Consider the following 21,173-nt stretch of genomic DNA (forward strand, 5'->3'; position numbering starts at 1 on the left):
AAAAATACTCATCCCTGTGTATGATCTAGAAGAAACAGTTAAAATAACTGAAGGAGGGAGGGTAGGTTAACATCCTCACATGAGGATACTACCAGATAATGTGAGATAAAAGTATTGAGATAAAAGTATTGGGGAGGTCAACATACCAGGCTATAAAATGTTTACCAATCAGCAATTCAACCAGGCTGCTAAGGACATTGAAATACTATGAATCTGATTAGATGTTACCTGCAAAAGATTCTTTGTCTTCAAAGAGAGCCCAGAATAAGCAATGTAAAACAACTTCATACTGAACATGTAAAGAAGGATGAATTCTGGGAAATCTAAATATCCCAGTGAATAAAAATTTGTGTACTCTCTCTAAAGGCATTAGCATGGGAAATGAAACCATCAAGTTCCTCACTGGACAGAAAAACAATCAAAATCTGATTAGTCATGGAAGTGAGAAATAGACAAACTGGTAAAAAAAAAGATTTATTCCCTTTCGTGGCTGACAGTGGAAGAAGAACCAGTCTGAGTACAAAGGTAGAATGATAAAGTGTCCTGTGGACAATTAACACTAACACTTCTAACTGGCAATGTCAGTAAGTTATCAGCAATGAAAAATTAACATTCATGTAAAAATGATATCTGGATTATGTGGCTAATGTTATAAATGCGTGTTGAGAAAGGGCACATAACGTAACATAACCATAACATAGTCAATCTAGACAACTAAAATGGTAATTTGGGAAAAAGGACCCAAAGTGACTTGGAGAAGCCAGAGAGTACTGTGGACTTACAGAAATTTTGAGTGTTAAATGATAGTCAATGAGATCACCTTATATCAGATGACCGTGGAAGATGAAAAATCCTTGCTAAAGAGTTGAGTCCAAAAGTGAGTTATGGTTGGCACATCTGAGTAAAGTGGTTTCAATCTTTTTTCAATACACCATTGCTGAAATATGTGCGATTACCACTAGGGAATATCCATCACAGGACTAAGCAAAGTCTGAGACAGATACATAGTAAACCTAGAAATTAAGCCCTGAAATTGTGCAAAGAACTACATAATTTCCATGTCTGTAGCTTGAGCTTCTAGATAGCTTGTTGGGTCTCTGGATGAAGTCATGGCAGAGGAACTCATATGTTAATATTGACTAGACTTAACAAAAAGAGGAACCCAGTGAATAAATGTTTATGATACTTTGGTCACGTAAAGACAGTTGAAAGGATCTGCTGTGCATTTATCTCAAAAAAAGACATGAGGGATTTGAGTGAACCCTCATTCCTAAAAGGGGAAAGAACCATCTGTACAATAGGAAGGTAAAAATCTTAAAATGCAGTACCTGATCCTTGTGAAAAAACAATACTTATAAGAATGAGATGTCACCACTATGGCAATGTGCAGACAGGAGCTACTAAATCAAACTTGTACATCCATAATCCTAGTAAAATAAATGCCAACTCAGATTGAGGAATTAATCCCTTATGAGCCTTGGAGAATCAAGGCATTGATACAAATAAGAAAATTGATAAATAGACACCAATCTCCTATCTTCTTATGCCCAAAAATTGATAGGATATAAAAACCCAAAAAATTAGTATGACTATATATATATATATATACCCCAGATCAACCAATCTTAGATAGCCATAGAACTAAATTCCAAAATCAGAGGATCTTCAAAAGATGAAAATCCTACAAGTTGGGTGAATTATGTGGTGCAGATGTAAGCTGAATGATTACTCCTGACTCAAGGTCCTGTAATGCCCATAGATCAATAGGTAAGGTTACCCAATGTTCAGAAATTCTCAGAGCCAAGCTTCCACACACCAAAAAGGTATACAATACTCAATGGCACCACTGTTGACATTCCAACCAAGCAACAGAACATGCCTGCATGGAAAGAATCTATTCTGGGTACAATTGTATCATGGGGCTGATGTCAGGAATTGGGATATTTTACAAAGGGCAAAACTATGACCTTCTGTAGAAGCCAATGAAAGTTGAGATGTCAAGAACAACAGAGATGAATGTAAAAGCTGACAATCTAACCAATGTGCATGCTGACATCATCAACAATATTGGTGATTCTGAGAGTCTGTCAACAAGGCTTAGTGTTAGGAAAACAAGTCAATAGATATTAGAGTTACAAGTCTACAGACATAACACTGTCCTTCTAGGGGACACTGATCTATTTAGGTTAATTACAAACTCTGCTCTTGAGCCATTAATTGCAAAAAGCAGATGTATTATTTAAATTAGAATATGTTTCCACCTAGTGGAGGATTAAAACATGTAGTTCAACAGTTATGGCAGATAAGGTATAGCTGTTCCATCATGTAAATGAGCAGAAAACCATTAGGTGGGAATCACAATGTCTGTGGATGGAGAGAAAATTAAGTATTTGTTTTCAGACCTTACAGCCATCAAGTATGAGTAGCTCAGAAACAAACTGGGGAAAACCCCAAAACATCCCACTTGATGGACCAACTGAAGCAAGCAATTCAGAATAAGTTGACATGTTTTAAAGACTGTCTTGATTAACAGTAGTCAGGCAAGTTTGTTTGTAACATAGGGCCATCTGCTATGTCCACAATAGTGAATCAAACCTAAGAATTCAGCACTGTAAGTACATAAGCTTACCACTGTCCCACAGGAGGACTGAGAAACTACAGAATAAATAAACATACAAGAACAAAAAATGAATCAAAATTCTCTCCAGAATGTCAAGGATCACCCTCAACTGCAGCTTTAGGCTCTCTAGAGGAGCACCACTATATAAAATATTTTTGTTTGGTTTGTTTTGAATTTCACACAAAGCTACACAAAGGCTGTCTGCACCAGATATCCCTAATTTAGCAGTGCAAGACAAAAAGAAAGGTAGTTAATCATCATCACCCACTGCTAACACTTGGGCTACTCCTTTACCAATGAATAGTGAAATTGACCATACATTATAATTCCCCACAGTTGAAAGGGTGAGAATTTATGGTGGGATGGGGATTCAAACTCCTGACCCTCAGGTTAAGATGCAAATGCCCTAACCATCTGGTCAAGCCAAACAATGTGTCTTACCTTACAATGACAAAGATCACTGACAGTCTTAACTGAAAGTGACTTCTCCTCTATTGTTGTAGATATAAGAGGCAGATTAAAAGAGGCATGATTTACGATGGTGCCAGAAATACGAATTTGAGAAGGTCTGTATCTGTTTCTGTTATAGGTGAAGGTCTGTAACTGTTTTTGTTATAGTTGAAGGTGTCTATTTGTTTTTGTTATAAATGATGGTCTCTGTTTTTGTCATAGTTGAAGGTCTTTGTTTGTTTTTATTATAGTTGATGGCCTCTACTTTTGTTATAGTTGAAGGTCTATATTTGTTTTTGTTACAGCTGAAGGTCTCTGCTTTTATAGTTGAAGGTCTCTATCTGTTTTTGTTATAATTCAGGGTCTGTATATGTTTCGTTATAGTTGAAGGTCTCTATCTGTTTTTCTTACAGTTGATGGCCTCTACTTTTGTTTTAGTTGAAGGTCTATATTTGTTTTTGTTACAGTTGAAGGTCTGTTTTTGTTATAGTTGAAGGTCTCTATTTGTTTTTGTTATAGTTAAAGGTCTGTATCTGTTTTGTTATAGCTGAATGTCTATCTGTTTTTGTTATAGTTAAAGGTCTGTATCTGTTTTGTTATAGCTAAATGTCTGTATCTGTTTTTGTTGTAGTTGAAGGTCTCTGTTTGTTTTTGTTATAGTTGATGGTTTCTGTTTGTTTTTGTCATAGTTGATGGTCTCTGTTTGTTTTTGTCATAGTTGATGGTCTGTTTGTTTTTGTCATAGTTGATGTTCTCTGTTTTTGTTATAGTTGATGGTCTCTGTTTCTGTTACAGATGAGTTCTCTGTTTGTTTTTGTTACAGTGGAAGGTCTGTATCTGTTTTTGTTACAAGTTGAATGTCTGTTTGTTTTTATTACAGTTGAAGGTCCGTATCTGTTTGTGTTATAGGTAAAGGTCTGTATCTATTTTTGTTATAGTTGAAGGTCTCTGTTTTTGTTATAGTTAAAGGTCTGTATCTGTTTTTGTTATAGTTAAATGTCTGTATCTGTTTTGTTATAGCTAAATGTCTGTATCTGTTTTTGTCATAGTTGATGGTCTCTGTTTGTTTTTGTTATAGTTGATGGTCTCTGTTTCTGTTACAGATGAAGTTCTCTGTTTGTTTTTGTTACAGTGGAAGGTCTGTATCTGTTTTTGTTATAGTTGTAGGTCTGTTTTTCTTATAGTTGAAGGTCTCTGTTTTTGTTACAGATGAAGGTCTGTGTTTTTGTAATAGTTGAAGGTCTGTATCTGTTTTCTAATTAAACTGTTGGTGTTGCTTTTTTCTTTTTATTTATTACTTAATCAATTAAGCATGCTCAATTAATGAACAGTTTTATGTTAAAAGGACCATACTTGTGAACCTGCTTGAAATGGTGGTGAGTTTTAAATAAACATTTGCTGGCTGTATTTCTTTTAATTGGCTATTCTAAGATGTTCTTCCAACATAATCTTACAGTATGTAGTTGGAGTGTTGTACACAGCAACAAATACATGTACACAAACAATTAACACTGGGGCTTTATAAGGTATAAAAATGATTATTATAGATAAAAATTTATGTTTAAACTATGTATGAAAATTATTTTATTTATATGTACCACTTGTAAAAAAAATGGTTTTCTGTTGAATATAAAGCACAAGTTGTGCTAACATCCTCTGCAAATTAGTATGATAGATGGTTCAAACCTTTGTTTTGAACTCTTAATTATCAACTTTATTACACATCTAGGATGAACGTATTAGTAAATTTTCTATAAATTATTTATCTTAACAGCAGTGATAAATATTTTTAGAATTCATATTAATTTTAATGGACCTACATATATTAAGTATTATATTCTTAAGTTACTTACTGAAAAACTGACAGAACTTACCAAGGTAATTACGAGGTATGCCACATCGACAGAAAGCAAGATTAGGCCTTTTCATTTCAGTGTCTGAAATAGAAGGAGAAAGATGAACAGTTTGGTTACAAAAAAGTCCCCAGTACACTGAATCTTTGGTAAACTACTCAGTGGATCTCTCAGAATGACTATATAAATGTACAGTCAATGAGGCAATAATATGATAAAACCTTATGTGTGTGTGTGTGTGTGGAGATAGGTTTAGTGCAAGTCCTAACACAGTAAGTTAAAAACACTGTATTTAGAAACAGATCAATTATAAAGTATAACATCTCTTACTAAATTCTACTACATATGGGTTAGAGATGGATGATTGGTTTGATTATCTAAGCCCATTACTTAATGCCATGTAATATAACACAGGACTGTAAATTTAAACTTCATAAAAGCTGTTTTCATCTTAATAGCAAATTTTACAATAACTGTACTATGCAGACTTCAAAAATAATATTAATTTTTTTCTATCATGTAATTTGCTTACTACAATGAACAGTTTTTATCATTTGTCTGTAAACAAAAATACAAAGAAACTAAAGAAAAGATAAAAGCAACGATGTCAAATAAATGTGTATCCTGATTTTTTGTGAAATCTAACTACATGTTGTGGTCTTTATGTGTTATATCTGGAGTGTTTTGTTACCATGACCAGTTGTAATTAGCCATCATGCTGATGTTCCATCTTACCTGATACCTCCTTTCCATTACTCTGATGTCCTGATGAAATATTACCAATTGCTGTTTGCTGACAGTACTGAGATTTTTAGGGAAAGAGTCAATATTTGAGTGTAATAAATGAACTTTCATTCTCATGTTACAACTCAACTCTTTGAATTCATAGAACATGTTACTGACAACAGTTTCATAATTTGGGTCCTTGTTATGTCCTAAGGTTTGTCAATAACATCTTTAAAGAGAATCCATCTTTCTTTTTGAACTTTCCTCATTATTCAAAAATTTTCTGATCTGAAGTACAAAAAAAAACCTTCAAGTTTTGCTTCTCAAAAAGCTGGAGATGTCCACACGGATAATTGAATCACCTTTGTTTAAAGTCACTACAAACTGCTTCATCAGCCCACTTTTATGTGCAGTGGAGATAACAAGAATTTCTTTATACCAACCAAATTTTCACATTCGATGTTTTTATATCCTGGTATCAGCCACCTCTGTGTGACCTTTGCTTCTTTATCCAGTATTGATTTCATTTTCTGCTGTTTCCTTCAAACAAAAAAGATGGAACTTTATAAAACTAACTGTTGATTCAACAAAATAAAAAGGACTTTTAAGTCTCCACAAAGTATCCAACCATATTTTTTGTATTTGACCTTATTAAGAAGAAGTTCAATATTTTTGTATACTTTCTTTAACTGAACTGAATGAGTAATAGGAATAGATGCATATATGTTACCGTTGTGAAGGAAAATGCCTTTTAGACTTCTTTTAAATAATCACCACTCACTTAGTTTATAGACTGTAGCTCCTAACTATTCATTCAGCAGTACTGTTACAATAAACCAATGAAACTCTCATGAAGTGAAAAGTATCAAATTGTTCATGATTTCTGTAGTAGTAAAATTATGTCCCTGGAGAAAGTAAGTTCTTAGCCCTGAGTCTGGACCCCAAAATCTCTTGACAAATCCTTTGTAAAGCCCAAATTTCCCATCAACTCATTAAGTTCACCTTGGGTGAAAAGTTGTGGTTTATCAGATGTTTCGGGTTTAAAACAATCCCAATCATCATTTCTATTGACATCAGACTCAGAATCAGATGAAACTGGAGTAGATACAGGTACATCAGGACCTGCAGCAACAAACTGAAGGTTTGGATAAGAAATTTCTTTTTTATTTCAAGTGTTATAGTCTCACACATTACAAGTGCAAAACATCAGTTATCTCCATGGTTTATAGCCTCACGCCAGACCATTAGAATTCATAAAGATGAAAACTCTTTCTGATCTCTTGTCCATTATCTCAACTCTTCAACACAGAGTGCAAATTTTGGACAAAATCCATGATTTATCTTAGCTGCTGAGTTTTATTTTAAAATATGTGTAATACATTTCTTTTTAATGAACTCTGCACTTTTTTGCCTATGTTTTCTTACAAAATATGTTTAGGTAATTTATACATCTTGTTGCTATATTGACAAATAAATGAACTTAAAAGAAATAAAAAATATCAAAGTGCATGCACAAACAACTACTATCAACAAATAACACTTGTTAACTGTTTATATACCAGCAACATAATTCTTATGGGTTATGGAACAATAAATAAGACTCTCACATGATGACTGGACTGAAGAAAACTACAGCCATTGGTTATCAACATTTTAGGCATAACAAAATGTGATGCAGTTATACTGAAAAACAACTCCCTTAAGTAAATTTATATGTAATGTTTTGTGAAAAACCTGTACATTATATAAGAAAAGAATACCATGCTCACATTCAGTGTATGGGAATTACTATACATGTAAAAAATATGAAGACAACAAAACCACTACGTGTATAATTTGCTTTGTAATAGATCACACCATATTTGGGATATATGCTGTATCAACCATGATAAAAACAAATCCCGGACTTCAGCATTGTGAGTCCATAAACTTATTGATGTCCTACTGGCAAATGTAAAATAATCACAACTATGATTATACTGATTAATGTTGAGTAAGATAGTTAATAAAACTATGATTATAGTCATTAATGTTTGTAATTAATACTTTTTCATGAACTATCCATAATTAAAAATTATAATTAAATAAATTAATTTCACAAAGTAATCATCCAATCAAAATCAGTGTTTATGGTTATTGTTTTGATTTTATTGTTCCAGTACCTTCTGAAGTTTCACTACTGTTTTTATTAATTTAAACTTTATAAGTTAGAACACTCATGAAAATATCCAATTAATTGAAATATAGTTATCTGCCCTTTGGATTTTTCCAACTTTCCAAGTAATTAACATATTGTTATGTTAGTTCATAAGGAAAAAGCTATATAATCAGTGTTATCTATGTAATTGATTAACTTATTAATAAATACACGTTTCACTCTTTCCTCAACTCTAGTACATACACATGTAGGCTGAGCTCAGACTTTAAAATACCTTACATAAAACTACTGTTCAATTATCAGTGAATTTATAACAACAATGGGAGACATGACATCAGCTTTTCTCGTATATGACCAATAATGATACTTTTATAATGGATATGTGAAATAGTTCCCTGCTAAATGTTACCACACTTTTTGTGTTGTGTTACTGGTGTTCCATACTTTAAAATGAGAAAGAATCTAAACTTTAATAATAATAATCCCTGTATAAAGTCATATGATAGACTATATGATCAAATGTAAACAGCTAGCCATGCTATAATCTAATGTATCAGAAAAAAATGGATGATGGTTTTATGTTTGTATTTTTAGAACTATTCTTATACTTGAGACAAATAAAAATCAGTGAACTTCAACAATAAACTTATGAGGCAATGCTAACCTTTAAAATATAATCAATAAATTAAATATGGTTATTACTGACTTCTACTTTGTGGCAATCAGTCAGAATTTTGAAATTATTTTTAAATATTGCTAATTTTACAATAAAATTATCAGGGCTCCTGAATAACTTCTATACATTAGTGAAAAAACAAAAATGAGTTTATGTATACACATATTTGTAAATGGAAGAGGGTACACAACCCCTATCTAGGGTAGCTGAGAAGTAAATACCTACCATGCAAGATGGTACACAACCCCTATCTGGGGTAGCTGAGAAGTAAATATCTACCATGCGAGAGGGTACACAACCTCTATCTGGGGTAGCTGAGAAATAAATATCTACCACAGTTATACATGACTACAGAATATGTAAAGAACAATTTAAATATAAAATATTTTAACTAAAAATTAAATAAAGTTTAGAATACTGTTCTACTAAACAATATCCACAACCAGTGATAATCTCAGAGATTCAGTGAAAGGAAGACACAGTGAAACAACAGAGTAGGTTTGTCTAATTGGTACACATTGCATAGGAAGAAAGAACCTATCATTTCCTGCAAAATAATTGTTGTATCAATCAGCAAAGGTGGTAATGCTTTTTTATACATACTTCCCAATTTTAGGTAAATTGTATTGCATTTCCTAGTTTATATTTAACTTTGTTCACTGAAAGTATTCTTCTAGTTGTAATATTGGTATTGTTACCTTCAGCAATGGAAAATTAGTCTTATCTGATTACAAACTAGTTGTTGAGCTCATTAAGTGATTACATTTTATTATCATCTTTACATATGACTTGAACAACGGGAATAATCAAAAATAGAAATTATTAAAAGAAACCACATTATCCATTGTTTTGTTTTCATGAAGCAACTGATTAAACCTAACAACAAATTATGGCACCAATATTTTAAGTACTTGGAAAATTAAAAACAGTATTAACTGGTAACACTAGCTTTAACCAGTTATATCTGTTTCGCTAACAAATGTTTGTTGAATTTCACACAAACTAAACAAGGGCTAGCCGTCCCTAATTTAGCAGTGTAAGACTAGAGGGAAGACAGCTAGTCATCACCACCCACCGCCAACTCTTGGGCTCCTCTTTTACCAATGAATAGTGGGATTGACTATAACGCCCCCACGGCTGAAAGGGCGAGCATGTTTGGCGCAACAGGGATGCGAACCCACGACCCTCAGATTACGAGTCGCACGCCTTAACACGCTTGGCCATGCCGGGCCTATTAATATACGTATTAATTATTTTGAATCACTAATTTATGACACCAGTCTGTGCTCATAACTGGTCAATTAATAGAGTAAACATTCAGCTCTAATGTTCTTAAATATTTGTGTCTGATGGCAGAAACATTAGTTCCATGATACAATGGCTGAAAATCTAACTCTCAACAAGTAATTTTAAGTATGTTTTTAATTTTTATACCTTTTTGTTGTTGGTTAAAACACTGTGTGGAGTTTGTGTTCTTGTATAAGTATCACTACAGAAATACTAATTATATGCCTTGGTCTAATCATGCTAAGAACTATGATGACTAAAAGTGTATTTTTTACATCACAGGTTTGGTCAAATGATAAGCTATTAACAGTAATAGCATGTTTATAATTCTACATAACAGTATCTACTACTTAAAAGAATGTATTTGCTTGAAGTACCAAAGAATAAAACTTTTACTTAGACATGTTAATACAGCTATTATTACCTTTTATCAGAATTGTTTCTTCTCAAATCTTGTTGAACATACACTTATAACGCTAGCCTATATTTGCTCAAAATGGTTCGAGGTGATGTATAGAGATAAAATTATACTTTTAAATTTTATAAGTTACTTATGGACTGCATGAAAAACGCTCGTGTAGTTTATTTCATTTGATTATATACTGCAACATACACACACAACGATTGTGCACGATAAAATTGTCTCGGCCAAGGTTTTAGTTAACCCTTACAATCTACATTAAATATTAGGCTAAGGAAGTTCGAAATATCGTTTTGGTTCAATATCAGTTAGCTACGACGTTTGCCCTAAGTTTTAATAACTTAGTTTCGGGTAAATCTAACTTTAATATTTAAAGATTTAAACATTAATTCCAAAATTTAAGGCAGCAACTACAGTACTGATTTATTTGGCAAGTAGCAGGCACTTAACTTTAAATAATTAATAATAAAAATATCATATTTATAGCATTACAATTTACTGATTTATACTAAATACTAAAATAGTGCCCAAAATTCATATTCGTAATCATTATTTATATTCAGTTATGTACCTTGTGAAAATTACGATATATTTAAGTACTTGAAACATATACTAAATTGAGCAATCGATTATAATAAATACACAAACTTGATGACGAAGGACTAATCTAGTAACTAGGAAATAAATTATCAACAAGTGTTTATTTCACATAAGATCAGATCGCCCTCTTTTAGATAATACATCATATATCTGTATGTTTTATATAAGACTGAAAATGGGGCATATTTGCCTCACCTATTTGCATTCATTAAGTGTACATTGGTAATGCAATTATTAATTGCGAATTGTTATATTATTACTACACCGTTTCATTGTTAATGTAATTATTAATTGTGAAATGTTATATTATTTTAACATTTCTTTCAATGTTAATATAATTATAAGTTGGGAAATGTTATATTATTTCAACACTTCTTTCATTTTTAGTGTAATGTTTAGTTCAGTATTGTTATGTTTTTCAGCTCTAATCTCCAGTTTTTTGTTGTCAGCTATATAAGAATTGTACAGAGATCGTGATGACAAACAGTGTAGTTTACATTTACATCGATATGTATTGCTAAAACGAAAGTACTGTTTGTGTGTGTTTTCTTATGGCAAAGCAATCAATCGGGCTATCTTCTGTATACAGCAAGGAGAATCAGTCCCCTTGATTTTAGCGTTGTATATCCGAAAACTTATCGCTGTCCCAACTGTGTACAAACGAAACTATTAAAACCTTGAATAATTCTCTTTCGTAGTTCCATTTTTAGTTTAGTTTCTGATTATCATTTTATTTCAAGCTATAAATCTCACCTGAAGGTTTGTTTGTGAACACTTAAACCAACAATGTATTTTACTGATAGTGATTTCTTTTTCATATACATGTCAATTTTTATCATACTGTTAATTGTTGACTAAAACAACCTACATAAATATAACAGTACTGTTTGTTATATGCCCACGAAACTACTTCGCATGGTTTGGATGAATCTGCAACAAAACTGATATGATGTGGTAAGGTCTAGTTTAGGTAATAATACCTGTCTTATGTGGTAAGATCTAATCCACATAATAACACCTGTCTGATACGGTAAGGTCTAGTCCAGTTAATAATACCTGTCTGATGTGGTAAGGTCTAATCCATATAATAACACTTGTCTGATGTGGTAAGGTCTAGTCCAGTTAATAACACCTGTCTGATGTAGTAGGTCTAGTCCAGGTAATAATACCTGTCTGGATATGGTAAAATCTAGTATAGATAATAATACTTCTCTTGATGTTGTATGGTCCGGTCCAATAATAATACCTGTCTAATGTGGTAGGTCTAGTGCTGGAAGTAACAAGTGTTTAGATGTTGTAAGGTCTAGTTCAGGTTATAACATCTATCTGCATGAAAGAAGGTATGGTTCAAGTAATAATAATATTTATCTGTATGTGGCCATCCCTAATCCAGGTTATAATACCTTTTTGCTTACGACATAATGTAGTGTGAGCTAAGGTCCATGTGGTAAGTTAAAGCTCAATGTAAGGTTCAGCTGGTAAGGTATAGTAGAAGATAAAGTTCATATAATTAAGTGTAGTCCAAGGTAAGGTCCGTATGATAAGGTATAATCTAAGTTAAGGTCCATGTGGTTAGGTGTTGAGTACGGTAAAGGGTATATTGTAAGGTATAATACGAGGTAAGGCTGTAATGCTTGGAATAGTGATCGATATTCTTGGATATTACAATAACAAAATATTTGACGTTTTGAAAAATGGCGAACATTATTAGACGTAACAACACTTCGTTGTTGGCTATAATTCCTCCTCAAATTCTCCACTGAAATACAAAGTGACACTTGCCTTTAATTATACGATGATTGACTTTTAAAAAGAAGTAATACTATAGTGGGGGTATACGATCAAGCTGATAATACGTCTGATTTTTTGCATATTGTATTATTATCGTAATTTGAGGTTGAATTGAAGGAGAAAATTGCATAAATGACATTCTTCATATGTTTAAAGGTACATCTATTATCTTGTCTCATAACAATAAGACAACTGACTTGTATGTAATTCCATATCTTACCAACAGATGACATGTATATGTTTATGCATGTATGATTTTTTATAGCTTCATCAGGCTATCTGCTGAGTTTACCGAGTGGAATCAGACCTCTGATTTTAGCGATGTAAATCCATAGACTTACAACTGTACCAGGGGGGGACCAGAATGAATTACATATTGATAACAATCGAGCTGCCTCTGACGTGGCTCGGCATGGCCAGGTGGGTTAAGGCAAGGGTCGCTGGTTCGAATCCCCGACACACAAACATGCTCGTCCTTTCAACTGTGGGAACATTATAATGTGATGATCAATCCCACTATTCGTTGGTAAAAGAGTAGCCCATGAGTTGGCAGTGGGTGGTGATGGCTAGCTGCCTTTCCTCTAGTCTTACACTGCTAAATTAGGGACGGCTAGCGCAAACAGCCTTCGAGTAGCTTTGCGCGAAATTCAAAAACAAACAAACAAACTACCTTCCTTGATGGCATCACGTCTTTAGACTTAGTAACTAAAACCTTTATTGAGTTTTCTGCTACACAACATACACCCACTGTGAGGGAGAGTACACAAGCATCTTTATATGTCTCTTTGTGAAGAAATGCGACGGAAACAAATTATCGTTACTATTGCAGTATTACATTAACTTAGATGAAGTTGATACAACAACAGAGAACATAGAAATAATACGAAGAGCCGTTTCTTGAGTTATACCCACTTCCTATTTTCACCCATGACCTTACAACTTCATCCCACAAGACAATTATATAGCCAGTGACCATCAGTTAATTAATACCTTATAACACTGCGGAAGGACATTAAGAGGTGGATGTTGAAAACAGATAATAGAAAGTACCTCCAACAACTTAATTTGGCCACTACCTCTTCCTACAAAGTGACCCTCATCTTTACAAAGTCTACACCATATTATAGGTATATACATGTGAATTTTTGAAATTTATACGAAACTTACAATGAAATTCAAAAACAAAACAAATAAAGAAGCCTCTGACGTTCAAAAGTGTATACAGTCTGTTGGATGACAACTAGAGATAAGACTCATTTTAGAAAAAATATTACTTTTTTACGAGTCTGGATGTTTAATAACTGGCTGCTGCGTCAATTATATATACACTGCTGGCCAAAATCTTAAGGCCAATGAACATAAAGAAAAAATGTGCATTTTGCGTTGTTAGATTCAACCACTTATTTGAGTGGAGCTTCAAAAGATGACAATAAGAAAAGGGAAAATAAAAAACTTTTAGCATTTAATAGAGAAAATGTGAACACTATGAAATTAGCCTAAATACCAGCTGGTCAAAAGTTTAAGACCATACCTAAAAGAAGTCCTAAACAGGGTACGAAATGCCCAACAAGAGGTCTCAGTAGTTAATTGCACGGCCGTCATTGCGAATAACTTCAAACATTCGTTTTGGCATGGTCGATATAAGCGTTTGCAGAAGGCTGACTGGAATATTATTCTAGGTGGTAAAGATGGTTGCACAAAGATCATGCACTGTTTGGAATTGACGTCCATTTCTATAGACTTCCCTTGCCATCCACCTTCAAACATTTTCAATGGGGCTCAGTTCGAGCGAACACACTGGATGGTCCAAAATAATCACGTTATTCGCCATGGGAAAGTCCTTTGTCCTGTGGGCATTGTGGATTGCAGCGTTGTCCTGCTAAAAGATCCAGTCATTTCCACAGAAGTGAGAGCCTTCAATCAATAAGAATTCTCTATCCAATATGTCAATGTAGCCAGCTGCTGTTTGACGCCCCTGTAAAACCTGAAGCTCCATTGTTCCATGGTAGGAGAAAGCATCCCAGATCATGGTAGAACCTCCTCCACTGTGTCGTGCAGAAAATGTCTCCGGTGGGATATCCTTATCGTGCCAGTAACGTTGGAAGCCATCTGGACCATCCAGGTTAAATGTTTCTCATCAGAGAACAAAACCTCTGCCCACTTTTCTATGCCCCATGTTTGGTGCCTCTCAGCAAAGCTTAACCGAGCTGTTTCGTGGTGTGGAAGGAAGCGTGGCCTTTGAAGACGTTTACGGATTTTAAAGTCTTTCTCTCGTAGATGCCGTCTTATTGTTCTTGAGCTGCATTCTGCGTCCGTAAGGGCTTTAATCTGGCTCAACGATCGGCTGGTATCTTGCCGGACAACCCGCCGAATCCTCCTGCTCAACGCCGGCGAAATATTCTTGGGCCAACCACTTGAAATTCTTGTTCCGTATCCCACAGGGTCTTTTAAGAAATTTGCAACAGCAGTTTTACGACGCCCAATCTCTCTAGCGATGGCACACTGAGAGAGACTTTGCTTTTGCAGCTCGACAATTCTGCTACATTCAAACTCTGTCAACTTTTTAACCTTTCCATGTTTTTACCCAATGTAATACAGGAGATATCAGTGGAAGATATTGACAACGCTAATGCTTGAACACAAATGACTAAATTTCGTTACGTGTTTACGAATTAACGCTGCGTTTCAGTGTGGTCTTAAACTTTTTACCAGCTAGTATTTAGGCTAATTTCATAGTGTTCACATTTTCCCTATTAAATGCTAAAAAGTGTTTTTTTTATTTTCATCTGTCGAGGCTTTACTCAATTAAGTGGCTGAGTCTAACAACGCAAAATGCACATTTTTTCTTTGTGTTCATTGGCCTTAAGTTTTAGCCAGCAGTATATGTTACAAGGGTGAAAAATTAACTAGAAATGGAAGTAATTATTGCAACAATCCTAATTATTATTGGATTAGTAATCACGTGTTCAGATTTCATAAGAATGTTATTGAACCACATAATTACACCCTTGTGCAAATTAATTGAAACAAGACAGAAAATTACGATTTTTTTCCATTTTTTGCGTTTTATTTCTGATAATCCAAAAATTACTCACAAATTAATACATGATATGACCGCCTTTATTTTTCAGAAGATCATTAATCCGCTTTGGCATCGAGTCCACAAGTTGACTTCAATCTTTACTAATTTTTGGATCGCGGTACCACACCTCAATTATGACCTCAATTAGCTTATCTTTCGTAGTACAGTCTTTTCCCCGAAGTCTTTCTTTACAAATCACCTAAAGCTTTTCAATTGGATTTAAGCCCAGAGAGTTTCCAGGCCAGTCCAGCACCTTTATTCGCACTGTAGTCATAAAATTCTTCACAAGTTTTGATGTGTGGCACAGAGCCATATCTGGCTGAAAAATGCCAGATCCATCTGGAAATCTCTTTTTCAATTCTGGAACAACTCTGCTCTGCAAAACTTCGATGTACTGTGGTTCTCGCATCATACCTTCTACGATATGTAAGCCTCCGATGCCATAGTAGCTGAAAAAGCCCCAAAACATCTTCTTGAAGGGATGTTTTACGAACTGATTGATGTGAGATTCTTGAAGGTTCTCACCTGGAGATCTACTAACATGCAGACGTCTTTGGCCCTGTACGAAGAAATGAGTCTCGTCACTGAATAACACCTTCCTCCATTGTTCCTGCTTCCAGTTCTTGTATTTCAGACCCCATTGATACTGTTTTTTCTTCATTGAGTTGGTAAGAAGTTGTTTGACTGGTATCCTTGCCCTTCTAATGCAATTTTGAATGACATAGTATTCCTCAAAATTTCTTCATATATCCCAAAAATAAATCAACCGTACTGCAAAACACGGCTAATGACGCCGTCTGTGTGAAAAAATGACTATTAAAGGAAATCAGCGGGTCCAGCGAGCCTACACCGGCCGCCATGCTGAAAATATTGTAAAATAACCATTTGTTTCAATTAATTTGCACAAGGGTGTACACGGCTAAGTCTTCATGAGGTAAGCATACCATTAATTAACTGCACTTGCTGTGAGACACCATCTGAGGTTTAGTTGTTTATTTAGAACCTTTAAGATTTTCAGTATAATAATAATAATGTTCCTCTAACAGAAACGTATTTTATTGTTGGAGTTTTCAATTTAAATATCTGGAAGAAGAGAGAAATATAGAATATTGTTAAAGTTTTTGATGCTGAATGAAGGTTGGAAACCATTTTCACGGTAGACGACGAACAACTTCAGCTAAATGTGTTTGTTGTTGTTGTTTTTTCTACCAAACGTTTCGGCTTACCCGTTTTCTATTTACCTACACGGGCTTAACTACATTGTCTGTGTGACTATACTTAGTTGCAGAATATGTAGTGAAGAACGGATGTACAAATAAATGTTTTTTATAAGTTGAAGGAAACAGTTAAACATATTTACAAATAATATCTCGTTGTTTTTACACTGTGAAGAATGAAGAATTCTATTTTTCTCACTTTTAACTCAAATGAGGAATTATTTTACAATTTTTAGTGTCAAGAAAATCATTTAAAAAAATATATGTATATCGTTTCGGTCACTGCAGGCCTATGTAGAAAAGTTTTAGTTATTTTAGCCTTCCTTTTGGTTTACATATGGAGTTGTGGGTAGTGGGTCAGAGCACGCTTTGACAAAGGAACAGTAAGGCGCTCCTTCCCTCTGCTAGCCCATGGGAGGTCCTTGAGCAAGATCGAGTACCCATTTAGCCCCCCGTGTCAGGGTTACGATGAAGTCATGGAAGACAGGTGGTGGATGAGTGCGAGGCAACTGACATAGTGTCATTAATGGCGCAACACTCAATCTGGCCAGGCAAATGACTCCAATCTAAGGAACAATGGCTGGGCAGAACCGTCCTGTATGGACACTGCTCCTATAGCAAGTAATTGCAACCTACTATAGGTACCATTTTGCAAAGAAAAACCTATGGCAAGCCAAACCACTAAATATATCGACAGCCTCAATAACTGTGTCACCAAGAACTCAATGAGCAACATCGAGTTGATAAGGAGGATTGACAACAGAGAAATCTGGCATGCCATGGTCGTGGATGTCTGCCGCAGATTTGACACATGAAGAAGAAGATGGAGTTGACGGATTGTGGTTTTATTTGTGAAAGTGAACATATAAATACACAAATACATCTACATCTGATAAGAATGTTACCTTCATCAAAATGTAAGCTTAGATTACTTTTGGTATTGCAGGCAGTTTTGTCTGTAATAAAACTTGAAATTAAACCGAGAGAGTCAGTCAGTTAAATACGTTAGATATGATTGACATTTACAACAATACCTGACTGCCATTCTAAGAGCAGTAACTTTACTGGATAAAAGAGCTTTAAATGACTTGTTTTAGGAAACTGGGACCTTTCTTTGATTACACTATCACTACTAGGACTTTAGCTTTGATTTTTCTGTCTTTATTTGATATTTACGAAACAATGATGAATAATTTAGAGATTACTTACTTTTCCAAGGATATTGTAATAAACGAACAAAATATTGTGTATCGCAGTTAGTTAACAAAATCACAGTAAACTGAACAAACTGTCAGAAAGCTGGTATCATAGAAACTTAGTTCGATGTTTCTATAGATATCACGATGTTTTTCTTCCTGCCTAAAACATTTATACACTTAACCAAATTCACTCGTCGCTTTCTCTAATGGGTAGCGATACATTGTTATATTATCCTGTAACATCTAATACAATTTAATACATTTTTCTTCTATACTAACAGATCAACCAATGTAAAGATGTCTTTAACTTTACGTGTTAGCTGTTGTTTGTGGCTGACAAGATGTGGCTTGTATCCATAATTTAAAACATTGTATAATTGATTAGGGCTATTACCCACCATAAGAAAATACCCAACACTGGAATATAACAACACCTTAGCACAAACCAACAAGGAAAAAGCAGAAGCCTTCAAACACCAATTACAAAGCACATTTAAAACACTCAATGACGCGGACATGAACAACTATTACTAGAATAAAATAAAGAACTACGTAACAAATAACATAGAGTTATATAAACCACATTTTCCAGTCAATATTAAAAACAGCAACACTAATAATACATATGACTAAAATACTCAATTACTCACCATAAAAATCAAACTAAATGAACTTGAACAAGCAATCAAAAATACAAAAAACAAATCACCGGGAAATGATGGAATACAAACAATACTTCCAAAAAAGGCACTCCAAAATTATTTGACCACCTATTAGCCATATTTAATTTATTTCTATACTCTGGATACATCTCAGTTTCTTGGAAGCAAGCTAATATTTTAATGTTCCACAAAGAAGGAAAACCAGCCAATAAACCAAACAGTTATCGATCGATCAGCCTGACCAGCTGTGTAGGCAAAATTCTTGAAAGAATAATAAGCATTAGACTCTCCACATTTTTGGAGATTAATTCAAAATTACCAGTAGAACAAAATTGATTTAGAAAATATAGACAAACAACATATCATTTAATGAGATTAACTCAAACAACAATAAGCAGCTTTAATAAAAAAGAATGCACTGTCGCATGCTTTCTCGATATCGAGAAAGCATTCGCCACTGTATGGCACAATGGTCTTCGGTTCCGTATGTATGAAATGGGACTACCGCGAGGAATTATTCGCTGGTTATCTAACTTTTTGGAAAATAGAAAATGTAGAGTAAACGTAGAGGGAACTTTCTCGGAGTTCTTCACACCAGAAGCTGGAGTCCGTCAAGGAGGGGTGGTTACTCCTATTCTCTTCATCATGTGTGTAAATAATATGCCACTTAAAGACCCAAACCAATGATACGAGTCTCAGTTCGCTGATGATGTAGCAATTTGGAAAAGTGTCCCAACATCAGAAATAGCAGCCACTAACTTACAACCACAACTAAACAGATTGTGTGAATACTGCCAAAAATATAGAATTAAAATAAACACAGCGAAGACACAATTAGTAATATTTTCAAAATCAACGAAACATCAAAAGTTCAACCCCAGATCTACATGAACGGAGAGTTTCTCCAAACTGCTACATCTGCAAAATGTTTAGGGTTAACATATGATTCCAAACTTACCTGGATAAAACATGTAAATAACATAAAAACTAAAATTTGGCGAAAAATAAACTATGCTAGGAGTCTAACTGGTAAACACCACGGAACATCACCAGAAAACATCATTAAAATATGCAAGACATACATTAGACCAGTAATAGACTATGCAGCTCCTGCGTGGAGCTTAATGTAAGTGAAAAACAATTACAAACCAAACTCCAAACATTACAGAGCACACTAATCACATCACCATACAGAGTACCTACAACCACTTTCTCAAACTTCATGCACAAATACACAAACAATACCAAATAGACTTCTACATAGTACAATAAAATATTTTGATAAAAATTAGCGAAAAAAATGAGTTGTTATGCGAACTCGACAGATATTGCATATATGATAAAGAGAGACCTAAACACCTCTCCCCGTTAAATTTCTACGTTAGAACATTAAAATAAAATCATTTAAAATAATAATAATAATAGTAATAATACAATAGAGCTAAAATAAAACAGGCCACCTACGTTCTAGACTTATTTAAAAAAATAATAAAAAATCAAAGAACAATATAAATGTACATTGTCATGAAAAGGACCAGCCTAAACTTATGATATTACTCCAGTCATTCAGTATTTACTCGAAATATATTAATCTGGCCACTCCAACAAAGTCATGGAAGGAGGAAGAGGTCTAGCGTACCTGACCCTCCTGGGTATACAAAGAAATATACCCAAATACCAGAGAGAGAGAAAGAGAGAGAGAGAGAGATATTAACTATGTTAGGTATAAGCCTTATTCGTAGTACATTCTATTTTGTGTGTTCCAGATCTATAACAGAAAGTGCAGTTAAAAATAAGGTCAATGTATTAAGGTTTAATCCAAGGTAAAGTCAATGTATTAAGGTTTAGTCCAAGGTAAGGTTCATATATTAAGGTTTATTTCATGATAAAGTCCATGTGGTAAGGTTTAGTCCAAGGTAAAGTCCATTTGGTAAGGATTAATCTAAGGTAAGATCCACGTATTAAGGTTTAGTTTAAGGTAAGATCCATGTATTAAGGTTTCGTCCAAGATAAGGTCCACGAATTAAGGTTTAGTCCAAGGTAAGGTCCATGTATTAAGGTTTAGTCCAAGATAAAGTCCATGTGGTATATACATTTCTCTCCACCAAGTAAACTGTTTTGTCACTTAATTGTACCCTTAACATAAGATTTCTAGCGATAATGGATAGTTTTGACATACGTATAAAATCTAAATACTACAGTTTAATATTTTTATTAAATATTTCTATCGTATCTGTTTATTTTAGTTTGATATTTATAATAATTTTAGTTTTAATGATCCATTATGAAATGATTTGAAGATAAAATAAACGAAGTCAGATGATGAGGTTATGCAACTAGTAGCTGAAGATATCAGAACTCAGTATCCCACATCATGATATCATATGCCTAATAAATACAATAATTTTAGTCTTTCGCAAGATAATTTAGG

The 21,173-nt window shown here is 34.0% G+C and overlaps 1 protein-coding gene across 1 annotated transcript in view; it reads right to left on the reverse strand.

Annotated features, from left to right (window-relative positions):
- The window catches only part of LOC143236437 (protein O-linked-mannose beta-1,2-N-acetylglucosaminyltransferase 1-like), a 64,296-nt gene that overhangs the window by 41,879 nt on the left and 1,244 nt on the right, over nt 1-21,173 (reverse strand). Inside the window, exons 3-6 of the mRNA XM_076474697.1 lie at nt 8,709-8,831; nt 6,652-6,784; nt 5,659-5,688; nt 4,945-5,007 (exon numbers count right to left, since the gene is read on the reverse strand). Of these exons, the coding sequence (XP_076330812.1) occupies nt 4,945-5,007; nt 5,659-5,688; nt 6,652-6,784; nt 8,709-8,831 (349 nt within the window). The remainder of the gene's footprint in view (nt 1-4,944; nt 5,008-5,658; nt 5,689-6,651; nt 6,785-8,708; nt 8,832-21,173) is intronic.

The sequence above is a fragment of the Tachypleus tridentatus genome, chromosome 13 (assembly GCF_004210375.1).
Source record: "Tachypleus tridentatus isolate NWPU-2018 chromosome 13, ASM421037v1, whole genome shotgun sequence".
NCBI classification, from domain to species: domain Eukaryota; kingdom Metazoa; phylum Arthropoda; class Merostomata; order Xiphosura; family Limulidae; genus Tachypleus; species Tachypleus tridentatus.